Source organism: Ailuropoda melanoleuca, chromosome X, assembly GCF_002007445.2.
Source record: "Ailuropoda melanoleuca isolate Jingjing chromosome X, ASM200744v2, whole genome shotgun sequence".
NCBI lineage: Eukaryota > Metazoa > Chordata > Mammalia > Carnivora > Ursidae > Ailuropoda > Ailuropoda melanoleuca.
This window is the reverse complement of record NC_048238.1, coordinates 17764985-17781016: the sequence shown is the minus strand read 5'-3', so window position 1 is coordinate 17781016 and position 16032 is coordinate 17764985. Positions and strand designations below refer to the sequence as shown.

At 33.7% G+C, this 16032-nt stretch overlaps 1 protein-coding gene across 5 annotated transcripts in view; it reads right to left on the bottom strand.

Moving 5' to 3' along the window:
* Positions 1-16032, bottom strand: part of CNKSR2 (connector enhancer of kinase suppressor of Ras 2) — a 268660-nt gene that overhangs the window by 150319 nt on the left and 102309 nt on the right. For all 5 annotated transcript variants that reach the window (XM_002913934.4, XM_002913935.4, XM_019809712.2 and 2 more), the window contains exon 5: positions 6014-6055. In XM_002913934.4, the coding sequence (XP_002913980.2) occupies positions 6014-6055 (42 nt within the window). The remainder of the gene's footprint in view (positions 1-6013; positions 6056-16032) is intronic.

Sequence of the window (16032 nt, the reverse complement as noted above, 5' to 3'; positions counted from 1 at the left end):
GGCTGTCTCTATCTCTGTCGAATAAATAAATAAAATCTTTAAAAAAAAAAACAAAAAACAAAAAAAAACAAAAAGATAATCTTAACACTAACATAATAAAACAGGCATTCATTGTCTTTATTCCTCCAGTTATTTTTATGAAAGCAATGGGGATAAAATATCAGTACAAAGCAAGTGCCACATATAAGACCACACTGTTGGTCAATGTAAAAGTTGTATTTGAGCTCAGTACAATCTGATTTAAACAATGTCACTTTCATGATCACGCCTGACCTGAGATTTCTGGAGTTTATCAAACCTGGCAAGTGTTCCAGGCTCACCAACGAGAGCAGCAGGGCTGTGACAAGCACAGTTTAAGTCTGCTGAAGCACAAGGTCTCAAATGGCTTGTCAGGAGTGCTTCTCTCTCCAGATTCAAAGACTTAGTGAAAGGTGGGAGTGAGGAGAAAGCGGGGTACAAAACTCAAGAAAACTCCAGATTTCCTGTAACTGACTTACTATGTATAAAACCAGCATCTGTGCAGAGCAAAAACAGATGTACTCCAACATATCAGGGAAGGTGTAATCAGGGCCAAAGCCTAACCAACCGAAAGGGAAATACCAGGTCAATAGAGGGGAAATACCTTACTGCTTATCATTAGCTAACAATCATTCAGACGTATAATGCACTGATCATCTGCATTTCCTTTTTGTCTTTTATGGCTGCACTGTGTGGTCAGTTCCATTATACTAACTGACAAATTCCAAGGAAACCCAAGTTGTCCAGTTTCCTTTTATTCATTCTCATGTTTCATATTAACAGACATCTTTGTCTACCACTGCAACCAACCCTCTTCCACCCAGTGTTTTGGTATTCAGAGTCTACTACTTTAGAATTTTAAGCATAAAAAACTCCTGTTTTATTTTTATTTTTTTCCTATTAATTTTATTTCATTTTATTTTTTTAATATTTTTTATTATGTTAGTCACCATACAGTACATCCCTGATTTTTGATGTAAAGTTCGATGATTCATTAGTTGCGTGTAACACCCAGTGCACCATGCAATACGTGCCCTCCTTACTACCCATCACCAGCCTATCCCATCCCCCCACCCCCCTCCCCTCTGAAGCCCTCAGTTTGTTTCTCAGAGTCCATAGTCTCTCATGCTTCATTATCCCCCCTTTCTTTATCCCTTTCTCCTCCTACCGATCTTCCTAGTAAAAAACTCATTTTAAAGACAAAAACAGTGAGCATCAGGAAATCTAGCATGTGTACCATAAAATTATCCATTGAAAGCCATCAGGATTATGAATCTAATAGAATACATACTTGTGTAATTTTTCATTATAAAAGCAATGCAAACTGGGGCGCCTGGGTGGCTCAGTTGGTTAAGCATCTGCCATCGGCTCAGGTCATGATCCCAGGGTCCTGGGATTGAGCACCACATCATGCTCCCTGCTCAGCGGGGACCCTGCTTGTCCCTCTGCCCCTCCCCCTGCTCACGCTTTCTCTCACTCTCAAATAAATAAATAAAACTCTTAAAATTTTTTTTGAATAAAAAAATAAAATCAATGCAAACTAATCGAAGAAAATTGGGAAAATATTTAAAAATTTTTAAAAAATCAGCTATTAACTTACTAAGCAAACACAATAAATATTAACATAGAATATTCTCTTTTAAAATTTTCAACAATGATGACATGTTTATAATGCTTTTAATCTGGTTTTTACTTAACATTATTATTTAGAATCTTTCCTTGAACATTGGAACATAAATATTTTAGGTACATTCAAAAGTGTAATTTATTCATAAATTATATATTTAGATATAATTTCAAATATTAACTATGAATAGTAAATATTTCATCTTGTAATTGCACCATAATTTACTGACACGTTACTCTGTTATTTCCTATTTTTCACTATTATATAATGCTGCTCTAAATTCTTGCTATAAAAAATCTTATTGTGTTTTATAATTTGTTTTTACATCAGATTCCCAAGATAATTTAGGAGCCAGACTGCCTGAGTTAAATCCTGTCTTAAATCCTTTCCAACTGTGTCACTTCAGAAAAGTGAACTAAACTTCCTGTTCTTCATGTTTCCTCATCTGTAACATGGACAGGATAGTAGTAAAACCTGTCTTATAAGGTTGTTATGAGGTCCAAATGATTAGTTTATATACAGCACTTGAAATAGTGCCTGAGCCATACTGCAAATACTATGTAAATATCAGTATTAATGTTTCTGGGCCTTAAAACTGCCTAAAACTTACAAAGGTTTAATGAATGTACATGCCTAGCAGTAAGGTATGTCCATTTTAATTTCATTAGATTCTCACCAGAATTTTAATATTTTTAGTGTGTGTTTTTTTGTGTGTATGTATTTGTTTATGAATTGATACGTGAAAATTTGTATTTCATTACTGTGTCACAGGGCTTCCTTGTTTCTGAGGAAAACTGCCACTGGAAAGTAATGGTAGTGTTTGTGATTTAATTTACAGATGCGGAGCTTCTCTCTTTAAGAAATAAATAAATCCAATGATATTTGCGTTATCTTTCTGATTTACCTAATGATACTTATCGATTTGATTTATATAATAACCTTCATTTAAAAAATAGTAGCACTCATATATTTTTCTATTCCTCACTATCTGTTATAGACTCAAGGTTTGTGCCTCCCCCTAAATTCTTATGTTGAAACCTAATCCCAAGTGTGATGGTTTTTGGGAGTGGAGTCATTGAGAAGTAACTAGGTCGTAAGGGCCAAGCCCTCTTAAATTGGATTGGATTAGTGTCCTTATAAAAGAGACTCCAGAGTACTCCCTCACCCCTTCCACTATGTGAAGACTCTCTATGAACCTCACTAGACACCAAATCTGCAAGTGCCCTTAAGTTGGACTGCCCAGCCTCCAAAAGTGTAAGAAATGTTTGTTGGTTAAGCCCCCCAATCTAGGGTCTTTTTGTTATAGCAGCATGAATGGCATCTGATTTGTTGTTCACCCCAGTACTTTGCTACCACAAGTTTCCTATTCTAGATTTAGAAACTTTTGCTTCATTTATTTGGTAAACTTACTCAAATACATTTTTCAAAAAGGTACTTTAGTGATCTTGCTGATCTAAAAATATCTTTTTATTGCTTTCACACATGAATGATAATTTATATATAAACATTTTGGGGCATTACTTTTCTTAAAAGATTTATGGATTTTCATTGTCTTCTGGCAGTTATGGATTCACAGTACACATCCGAATACAACATAATTTCTGTTTCTTTGAAGTTACAACCTCTCATGTGTCTCTTCTCACTGGTTAAATGAATGTAGTTCCTTCTTGCCATAAAACAGTAATATGTTACCAGAAAATATCTTGAAGCTGTTATCTTTCCAATTCACTTTCAGACTTTGTTGAGAAATTCAATTTTCCCAATTTCTATTCTTAAATTTTTCTATTATACCCTTAATTGTTTTCTATTGTTTTCTTCTTTAGAAACTAATAATTAGTTGAAGGTGCATTAACCATAACCTATCCTCTATAGCCATTATCTTCTCTCATTTTTTGTCTTTTTATTAATTTACTAAAAATCTGAGTGTCAATAAAGTTTATTTCATGTCTCATTGTTTCAATTTTCTACAATAACCAGTATGCTTTTTAATACTATCAGCATGGTTTAATTTCTATTTCCATGTTCTTAGTTTTATTTATTTCATTTTATTTTTTTATTATGTTCAATTAGTTTTAAAGACTTTTTTAAGTTCACTTTGTGCTCAATTTAGAGTGGTTTTGCCTTCTTTATAATATGGTATTCTATTTTAATGCAAACGATATTCTTTTGAAAGGAACCTATGAACTCCTAGGTTTTCATAAATGATAAGTTCTTCTTCCTCTTCATAATTGCCTCCCCTACCCTCCAGACAAAATAAAGATATAGGGATTGGGTCTGGGCTGAGACAGATGATGTTCTATTTCTAGTAGCTGAGGTATGCAGCTACTCAAGCTACTGTAGTATCTACTCATTTGTATGAGTACTCTGATTCAACTATCCTAGGAACAAAGAGAACATTCAAATTTAGTCATAATTTGATTCTAAACAAGTTATGTGAAAACCCAGGTTTTTATTTTCTGGTGCACATAAAAAAGAAAAAAGGGAAAATAAAAACACATAAATACTGGAAAGAAGGTCATGAGATTATAAACGATTGTACTTAGCAGATCTTAATATTCTCATATTACATATTAAGAACAAAGACTCCTACAAATATCAAATCATTATGTCAAATACCTGAAACTAATATAATGTTATGTGTCAATTACAGCAATAAATTTTTTAAATTTATTTAATTAAAATTCACGTTAAAAAATCTCAAAGAAAGTTAAAGCACTTGACTAAGGTCATGGAGATACAAAGTGTTAGAATTAGGGTTCAGATAGTTCTTACTTAATGTGATTTCCTCTACACTACAGGAAATCTGGAAAGAGACTTTTTTGAATATTTTGTTTTAAAGAAAGTATTCCAGCATCATATACCAACTAGTTGGTATAACTTAATACTACTTTATTATTATTTTTTTTTAAAGATTTTTATTTATTTATTCGACAGAGATAGAGACAGCCAGCGAGAGAGGGAACACAAGCAGGGGGAGTGGGAGAGGAAGAAGCAGGCTCATAGCAGAAGAGCCTGATGTGGGGCTTGATCCCATAACGCCGGGATCACGCCCTGAGCCGAAGGCAGACGCTTAACCGCTGTGCCACCCAGGTGCCCCAATACTACTTTATTATTTTTAACAAAGAATCTTATTGTGAGAAAAGCAACACACAAGTATACAACCTTCTACTAAAACCTAGCACATTAAAAGGCCAGGAAGGGAGAAGTGGAAATAGACAAATACCACATGATTTCACCATATGTGGAATTTAAGAAACTGAATAAACAAGCAAAGGGGGAGTGGGGGAGAGAGAGGCAAACTATGAAACAGACTCTTACCTACAGAGAACAATCTGATGGTTACCAGAGGGGAAGTGGGTGGAAGGGTGGGTGAAACAGGTGATGAGGATTAAGGAGGGCACTTGTGATGAGCACTGGGTGATGTGTCTGGAAGTGTTGAATCATTATATGGTACACCTGAAACTAATATTACACTGTATGTTAAATAACTGGAATTTAAATAAAAACTTAAGAAATGTTAATAAAAAAAATAAAAGAATAGAAGAAATCTAAATAAAAAAGAAGAAGAAGAAAAAAATACAAGTGCTTTCTGAGCTGAACTGATTGGCTAATGCCATCCACAGTCTCAAACCATCATCAGACAGGATCTTTAAATTCTCACTAGCTGGAATGTGAAATTGGTGAAATTGACAAAGTAATATATTGCATTCCCTTCTAAACTTCTTCAATGTTACTTATGTTGTCGTTCATTTCTAATAGAGGTGAAGAAGTTATCAGGACAGATGAGCATCAACCAAGTTACAGATTTACAAAGAAAAACAGCAAACTGTTCATTAACAAGAAAGGAGATACCTTTCTATAAAGTATAATGTAGTTACATTCCATTTCTAGTAATAACATAAAATACCTGCAAAGTCATTAGTTAATTAAACAAATACTGCCAAATTAAAATCTGGGAGGTTATTTGGTGAGTATAGAATCTGATCAAAGGCAGATTGATTATTTTATTAAGTATTTCATCCAAATGATGATAGGCTGTTTACCCTATTATATAACCAAATACTTTTCTCTCTTTTTGTCACAAAAAAAATTCTGATTTCAAATTCTCTTTTTTTCTAGGTTTTTCATTACGTTCCAAACTTGCTACATACTACAATCTTAAAATTTGTGTCACATTGTATCATACTTAATAGGATACAAAAGAATGGTTGTAACTAATTTAACCTGTTCTTTTATACTTTTTATCTTCTTTTGTACTTTTCCTATGAGATAAGCAGAACACATTTTTATAGGCTATAGTTTTTTATTTAATTACTAGTTAAAGAAATATTTTCTAATAAAGATGAAAATAAATCCAAGCAAACTTACCACATGAAGAATTTTATTCTCTGTTTCATACACAGTACAATCCTTTAAAAAAAAGAAACATATGCATTAGTTTTTAAAAAATCAAACATGCTTTTTAAAATATTTTCTTAGGAAATGAACTACAATTTGAAAAAGTCTTGACAATTCAAGCAAAAATAGCAATAAGAATGGGGAAAAATCTGGAATGCCATATACTAAAATATTCATAGTAGTTAGCTCTGATGGTCAGTTACAGAGATATTCTCATTTTTGTTTAACTATATTTTCCAATTTTACACACATATAATAAAGAATAATATACATTAAACATACAAAATCAAATATTAAAAAAATTTTTAACCATTTTCTATCTGAAATTTTATGTGTGATAAATACTTTTTTGTTGAAATATTTCCAACATTTCAAATACTAATTTATTATAGATTGGAACATTAGGAAAAACACTAATACTTATTTCAATCGTCTTAGTCTCAAAAATGATTTTATATTTTCAAGTGTTGTAGGCTATCACATATCCTTTATATTATGTGTTTAAAATTGATACACATTACTAATAAATATAAAGTTCATAGTTCTTACCTAAATTTGAATCTTTGAAATTATAAAAAATTGTTTTTAAAAAATCACCATTGTATTTTTACCTGTAGTTAGATTTACAACAAGCAAAAATATAGCAAAGTAATCTTTGCTTAGAAACTTCGTTTCTATGGTTCATTTTTCTTAAGAAACTTATAAAATGGGCATGATATTAGTAGTAACCCAATAAGGGTATTGTGAGGATTAAATGAGAAAATAGATAAATAGCTTAGTACAGTATCTGGCATACAGTAAGTGATAAATATATTTTAATCATGAATTATTGTTCTATGTCTTTATTTTAAAATTTTAAACTAATTACCTTTACTTCAAAATGTAAAGTTAACTAATTACTATTTGACCATCTAATTTTGAAAGAATAACCATGTTTCACAGTACTGCATATTTTAAGGAATGATAGCCCATTTCATTTTTTCCTCTGAATTTTTAAAAAAGGAATCTTGTTGAACATAGTTTTTGATAATGCCAATTCACCACAATACCTTGTCAGAAGTATTACATATTCTTATCAGGAGCAAAAGTTTTAAAGTTAAATTTAGGTCTGATTCATTCACAAACTAATAGAAATACTTAAGGATTGGGCCTTGCCATACTGAAGTGCTTCTGTGCCAAAGAGGAAGTTTGTTACAAATTTAGCCATATCTATGTCTCTATAAATTACGTATGAATTATGTGAACAGGGGAGATAAGGTATAGATAAAACATTTATACTGGAAAAGTACATTGTACTTACATCTGAATTTGGAAGAGTCCAATTTTACAGAATTAATTTCAAACACAATTACTTTGGTAAGAGATGATTTGGGAAAAGCTGCAAAGTTGCCCAGTTTCCCCAAGGTGCCTGTACAACTTGCTTCAGCTATAATGGATGCAAGTTTGATTATTTACCTACCTTCCCAGAATCAGAGACTATGATTAGATGTTCAACCTTCAAAGGGATTCTCCTCAAGGAAAAAAGTAAATATGATCTAAATGGATATCCTGCTAGTGATACAATAATCACACAGAGAATAACTATTTCAAGTTCTTCAAAATATAATACTTTACTTGCACATCCCTAGTATGACATAACAAAAAAATTATTAAACAAAATCTTATACTATTGTCAGTAATCATATTGTTTGTTGGTAGTAGTGTTGTTAGTCTGTTACTGTTTTGCTGAACCTACTGCATTTCATAGGATGAAGCAATCGAACAGTTACGTGATATTACTATCATTCTATCATTTTTGGTGTCCTAAGTAATTTTAGCATGAGACAAACTAGATACATATATAAGAAGGTAAGTAGAACCTAGAGTATCTTGATGTATTATGCATACACATATGTGTGTATTTCTTAGTTCTGCCCACTGAAAAGACATAAACAACCAACTGAATAATGAATAAATTCCTCACAGTGATTTTCAAATACCATTTCCCAGGCCTTCAAGGAAAACAGTAGAGTCCAAATCTGGGTAGGAAATGTACAAGATAAGCTTGGATTGTACTGTGACACAGATAGAAAGAAGCTATTAAGCTCTATAAGGATTATGCCAGCAGGACTCAGAGGTCAACATGAAGAGATTCTTACTGGCCAAAGATGGAACAATTTGGGATTCTAAAAAAAAATAGTTGCAATGGATGGAAACAGTAAAGTACATATTAATTATTACATGTATTAATACAGTTGATGCTAAATTTTGTATGTACCAAATACATCCAAATATATTTAGTAACAGTTGTGTAATACTGAATATATTAAACAAATTGGACAATGTATAATAGATGTACTATTCCTCCTTTTTCAGCAAATATTAATCAACTGTGTTCAGGGTACAAAGACAAATAAAACATGGCCCCTGACTCAGAAAGCTGCAGTTTAAGGAGACAGGCATTCACATAGGTAAGTTAAAATATGTAGAATCTCAATGTCTTCGTGAAGTTTAAGCTTCAATAACTTTACAAGTATGAATGCCACAAAAATATAGAAATCAACATGTGAAAGGCCAATTATTTAAAATTTTAAAATACAGGTATATTTCTCATTAAAATGCAAAGTGACCACTGTGTTGTGCTATATACATTGCTCAAGTCAAATTTCAAACTTTGTAAACGTATTCATCAGCTCCTGATTCTCAGTGACTAAAAGGATTATATCTATAATCTGAGCTTTAAGATTATTTAAAGAATAAAGTACTGATGTATACTTGACAATTCTGACACGACCAACATGTTAGACAAAGTCTAAAAGAGATACATCCCGTGACTGAGGTGGATAAGGTTTTCCACCAGTCTAAAAAACTGTCATAAATATTAAAATTAAAAACTTACTACTTGAAATAAACAAAACCAAATGACTATAAAAGAAATTGGAATAGTCAAAGGATGTTTGTGTTATGCTTGTAGCATACTCACACTCATGAACTTATTAAAGCTTAAATCCGCACCGACACGTTTGGGACACTCACAATTACTGTAATAAAGGCAAAGTCATAGGGGTGGGGGAGCAGAGGAGGAAACAACTAACTCTGCCTTAAAAAAATCAGGAAAGGTGGCTTTTAATTGGGTCTTAGGAAAAGTAGGTTTTTAGGTAAAGAAAATAAAGACAGCATTACTGCAAAAGCAATAAAACTACATTCAAACACTGTTAAGCTAATGCAGTAACTTTCAGATTTTAGCTTTGTATACATGTAAGAATCACTTGGAAAGTGGGTTAAAATGCAGATTCCCAGGTTCAGCCCCAGATATACAGATAGGGTAGAGCTAGAGTGGGGGCCCCAGCACGATCTTGATAAAGATGGTATTTTGAAAAACAATCTATTTTATAGGATAAGATGAAATAGAAGAACACCAAAGCAAATCAAACCAAAAATGACCAAATATACAGAACCTGTAAGACAGTGAACTGATTTGAAGATAGTATCTGCTGGCTCACTCTAAACAGTTTTCAACTCCTCAGAACTATCTGCTTTTGTTACACATTCCCTCCATTTATTGATTGGCTTTTCTTTTTTTCCTCCTAGTAAACTTATTTCTTTCTTCAACTGCTCACTACTTTGAATAACTGCTTCTACTTGTTTATCATCTCTACCTTCTTTCAGCCAGATCGGCTTGTTCATTATTGAAGCCAAAGGCTTTCACAAGGGTGGGACACAGCATAATAAAAACCAAACAGAACAGAACAATACAAAAAAGTACATATTAACCTGCTACTTTATATTAGGGAGAAGAACAGAAACTAAATGACTATGTTCTATTTATTTAAGCTATCATGTTAAGGAGTTCATTTTATCATGCTAAATATTTAAATAGCCCGTACATACCTTAGGGGATTCATTTTATTAATAAGTTATTTTATTCCCATCAAGACATGAATTTAAAATATTGGCTTCTCAAAAGTGGGTTTTATTAACACTTAGGGCCAAATACTTTCCCAAAAGACCATACCCCAAGTTTTAAAAAGAAAATAGCACTGAATATGGAGAAATCCACATTTTAAAGAACCCATTCATGCTAAGAAAAGGTACACCTCTGACGTTCTACTTATTTTTAGGTTAGGATTAAATTTAGATTTTTTAAAATTGGATTTAGAGCTATGCCACTATATACTCCTAGGAATTCTCTTCAGTGGGTCATGCTGTCTTTTACTGTGCGTGCAAAATGACATTTGCAATTTCTTCTTTATCTTTGTCCATATAACACTTCTACAAACCATGTGATGCACATTTAAATGCATCAAATTCCTAACAAGATAATACTCATAAAGATAAAGAGTGTTTCTTCAGTTTTGATCATTTTTTTCTTTTTGAAAAGCCTAACTATGCACAGAAACTGTCTCCCACAGATGAGCTATGTGCCCACGCAGGATCATAATCAGTTATTGTTTTTGTGAAATAGTGATGCAACTGCCATACTGAGCAGAACACATAGAAACACTTCTATCCTATGTGTTACCATTGATGTTCCATACGTTGTCAACACATTTTAAGCATCCTGGGGTCATGATGTTCAGTGAAAGTAATATTTCTCATCAACTGTGTATTATAGTTATAGGAACAGCTCATAGGTTATAAATATTGAATATATAAAGCAAGACAGTGAAGAAAAATAGTGTATGTTTCTAATGCTGTATACAATTATATTTCATGGAACTATAAATACCATAAATTTTCATGTCTCTTGTTGGTATATTATAGTATACTTGTACATATAATATAAAAATATTGTTAGGTTGTTTTTTTTTTGAGACAGAGAGCATATGCACATGCACAGGGAAAGGGCAGAGGAAGAGGGAAAGAGAATCTCAAGCAGTCTCCACACCCACCTCAGACCAGGAGGCAGGCTCTATCTCATGACCCTGAGATCATGACCTGAGCCAAAATCAAGAGTCAGATGCTTAACTGACTGAGCTACCCACCCAGACACCTCTAAAAATATTGTTTTGCTTGTACATAATATTTAAATAATCCATCTATGCACAACTTTAATAATGGCACCTTCATAGCAAATACTTCACATATTCTATTGTCAAGGTACCAAAATGTCTTCAATGCTTAAGTGATTCATATGAGTTAGTGTTAGTTTTATTCATTCACTCATTCATTTACTCCATTCACCAAAAAACAATTCTGGGGCATCTTGTAAATGCAATTCAATGTCAGGCACTATTACATAATCAAAGATAAATTAAACTTGACCCTTGGCAATCATTATTTCATTATTTAGTGGAGAAAACAATCAAATAGTAATATAAGGTACATGAAAAATACTAACAGAAGATCCCATAAAAAGCAGATAAATCCTAACTTGTTAACTGTGGAATGACCTTGTAGAGGAGGTATTTTACTGACCTTAAATAACTTTTGAATCTGGAAGTTGGGGGTTCACGGGGAAAGAATACTTCAGCTTGTGTGAACACATGAATGAAGGCATGATGAGAAGTAAGCACACCAGGCTAGTGCATAAAATATGTGGAATGAATGCAACAGGAAACAAAGTCTAGAAAATAACATGAGGTCATATTGTGGAGAGCTACCAATGCTAGCCTGGAGAAATTTTGTTTTGAAGGGAATAAAATTTTTATTTTTCAGTAACAATTTATTTTGAAGCCCCATTCAACGAAGACAACACTTAATTTGGTCAACTGATAATTGCTTATGAATTTTTTTCAGGAGCGTTTGAAGTCAGGGTAGCTTACATAGTGCCATGGTTGGTGTCCAACAGCCACGTTAAAATGGTGAGTGTGTGTGTTGTGGGCAAGGGGAGGAGGAGTGGAGTCCAAACTCTCTGGTCCAGCTAACAACTCTAATAGCCATCTCTTCTTGTTCCTTTTCTCATAGTTCTTTTTCATTTCCCTTAGTCATGTCTCAGATAATGAATCTCTATAATTCTGTGTATCTTCCTAGATATATCAAGTAGACATTTCATCTCTAGGGAGGATGGAGGAGTGCATATTTTACTCTGATTCAAGGAAGTGCTCAGAGATGTCTGAGCATAGGAAGTATGTGATCAAATATATGTTTTATGAAAACAATGGGGAAGAAGTTGTGGATTTGGAAGGGAAAAAAGCTGGAGGCAGCAAGATCAGTTGGAATGCTCTTTCAATAGAAAATGTAAACATGTAATCAAAGCTTGAACTGTAGTTATGATGGTGGAAAGCAAGGTGAGGAGAGGTGGCTGACATACATGTAGCCAGGAATGAGAACTTGATGACTGATTCATACATAGAGAATAACGGGGAGAGGAAAGTTAAACATTACTCTAGGGGTTCAAACCTGAGCAAATGGATGAATGGCTGAGTAGAGATGTTAGGAGAGACTTTGGGGAGAATAAAATAATTATATTTTGGGCATGTGAAATTAGAAGTGGCTGAAAGACAGGACATTTTATACAAAGCTGTCCAGCAAGCAACTGAATAAACTGAATTGGATCTAAAATAGAGCCAGATCTGGGAGTATTTACACTGAAGAGATAGTTAAAGGCACAAGAAAACAACAACAAATTCATTAAAAAAGAATATGTGTAGTGAGAAGGTAGCGGAAGACAGAAGCTCAGACAATGCTTACATTTAGGAGCAGGACGGAAGAGTTAGTTGTGTGGCCAGGAGTAAAGGGAGAAAGTGTTATTACAGAGACATATTCATTAAAACTTAGAGTGATAAGAGAATTATCCTAATTATGTTCTATGTCTGTGCTGCTTGAAATTCAGTAGCTTTTTGACATATGTGGCTCCTGAGCAATTAAAATGTGCAAAGGAGGAACTGGATTTGTAATTTTACTTAGTTTTAATTAATTTAGATTTATATTTCGGTTGCCACATGCAGCTAGTGGTCACCATGCCAGCCAGAATGTCCGGTCTAGAGAAATACACTATGGTCCTTCCAACAGTTACAAAATGGGAAGCCCTTTAACAAGATTTTCAAACGAATAACAATAAAGCAACATCTGAAAAGAAAGACATGAGAGTTTAGTTTCCAGTTGTTGACCAGATGCTTCGCTTCTTTTTTCCTTCTGCAAGAGCAGATTCCAGCCTATTGTGACATCTACAGTAGCAGCATAGTACAATGAAAGCAATTCTCTCTGTAGGATGATATACAGAAAAGAGCCATTAAAAGGAATTCAAAGTAGTCATCACCTAGCTTTGTGGGCACAGAGAAAGCAGTGCCAGGGGTAAAAGATTTGCAATGAATGGAAGATAAAAGTCCAGGCTAAATTTGGATTCTTCAAAGAGCAAAAGCTGATTGAGTGTCTTGAGTGAAAAGTATGCCCATAGTGAAAAGACAGTCATTGGTCTTCTTGAATGTGTTATCAAAATGCTCCTGTTAAATTTCAGATATATAAATGTCCTTGGCAAACAAGGCAGGCAGAGGTATAACCAACCATCCCCAAGCACCTCCTTGGCAACCCTTTCACCATTTTGACTGGCTTAATGACCAAAAACTTGTTGGAACAGTCTTCTTGCTATTGTTTTGGGAATGAGTAGAGTTCATGAAGGATGGTATCTCTTGAAATTTTAAAGACGTTATTTATTTATCTATTTTAGAGAGAGAGAGAGAGAGCATGAGCGGTGGGGGGAGAAAGAGAGGGAGAGAGAATCTGAAGCAGACTCCATGCTGAGGACAGAGCCTGCCTGAAGCGGGGCTTGATCTCATGACTACAAGATCATGACCTGAGCTGAAACCAAGAGTCAAATGCTTAACTGACTGAGCCACCCAGGCACCCCTCTTGAAATTTTAAAATGACCCATTTTGAAAAGAATCGGCTAAGATTTTCATTAGGTTAAAAAAGGTATTGAGTTGTAACATACAAAGAGCAATAAACAAGGGATGGGAGGAGAATGTGAGTGGCCATGACCTTAGTGGTCGTCTATAGTCTATCAGTGAACATAGCCGTATTCTTCTGCACCTTGCATCATATTGCTCTTCAAAATTCTGCCCAGTTCTCCCTCCCTCAGAGGCCATCTAAAATGAAGCCCTATCTGGCTTTATTATTTTTTTAAAGATTTATTTCTTTGAGAGAGAGAGAGAGAGAGAGAGAGCATGAGTGGGGTGAGGGTCAGAAGGAGAGGGAGAAGGAAAAGGAGAGAAGCAGACTCCCTGCTGAGCGTGGAGACCAACATGGGCCTTGATCTCAAGACTCTGTGATCATGAGCTGAGCTGAAATGAAAAGTCGGACGCCTAACCAACACAGCCGCCCAGGTGTCCCCCCAGTCTGGCTTTAATCTCTCTAGTCTTCACTTCACAATGAAAGACTACTGTCCCAGTAGTTGAATGGGTGTGGCAACTAATCTTTAAGCATATAGAGACTTGGGAATGTAGGCAGAAGTAAGGCTGATTGTTTTTTTCAGCATCCTAATGGCTCTGTAACAAATCTAAAAACTACTGAGGCTTATCAAGATTGAAGTGTCAAAAGGGATAAAAAGTAAAAATGTCCAGTTAAGGTGTTAATGACCAGAAAACTCATTAGGGTGAGACTGTGATCCCTGTAACTTTAATAGCTTTATTTTGACAACTTGAAGAAGCAGTGAGCTAATCCCCATCATGAGCTTAGTTTGTTTATTCTGCATGTCTTGAGTCAAGACCTAAATATTTTTGAAAGGCCTGGGTACTATGTACTAACTGCACAGATATTATGTTTCCATCAGTTATCTGTTAGTCTTTCTCTCTCCCATTAGATGGTCAGTATTTTTAAAGAAGGAACTGAACTGTCTCTTTTAATCCCTCAGGGTGCTCTGTACACTCTATAGTCTCAATTTATCAGTTATGAATATTTTAGTCTATTGACTCTCTATTTTCACATTTCATAATACACATTTCACGTTGGCTTTAGAGATTAGGTACACAAATGAAAATTTTAAAGCCACTTTTTAAAAACAAAATTTGTAATTGCCAAACTAGCACAGTACATTTAGTTTCCCTACACTCTAATTTTGTGCCAAAATAGACTGAATTTCAGTTTTAAAATAATTTTAAATATGAGTTTGGTTTTCACTTTAATCTGCATGATCTCAGCAGATATTTTCAACAAAAATAATTGGGCTTTCTATGCATGCATGAAGATTCATATTATGTAAAAGATGTCAAGAATTTTATATTCATACAATAAAGCTAACATTTCTTTGTAATAAAAAGCCTCTCTAGCTTCCAGATGTTCAAGTTACTTACTGAAATGACCATCTAATACATCATAAAAGAAAGAAAATGTATAGGGTCTACGTGATGAGAAACAATTTTTCCCTTGTGACAAATTCAACTAGGCAGTTCAAGCAAAGATAAATACTGTGATCCATCATAAATGAAAATATAAATTAAACTTTACTTCATCAGTTCAAGATTGTCCACTTGGCTGCCAGAAAAATAAATGGAAATTATGGCATATTTGAAACAAATTCCAAGTATTAGTTTCAAAAATTCCTTAGTCCATATATATGTTTGTCCATTTTATCTATTTAGATTGCATCTTCTTGGACAAAATGGAAGCATTTCTTTTCACTATATGCAACATCTGAAAAGGTAACATTGGTACCAGGCACTCAATATTTTTAGATCATTGATCATAATAATATATTTAAATCCTAATAAATACTAAATTGTGCAAGTAATAGTTCCAGCCTACATCTAGGCTTAATTTTGTACACCCTCAAAAATCATTATCATAAATAATCAGTACCCATTTAGGGTTTCCTAGTAGTAACACTGAGTGATTATAAGACAAAATTTTATGTTTTGAAAAACTTTATAAGGTCTTCCTCCTCCCACCAAACCTATCGTCACCAATATTGCAGTAGATTATACTTAAAATACTAAGATACACACCAATGCATAAAAACACACCATTGAGGAGAGAGAAGAAATTCTTCAAACTCAACCTTTACTAACATATTTTTTTGGATATTTAAAAATTTTTCCACATAATTTAATTTTATGGTGCTTTCCTTATGTTCA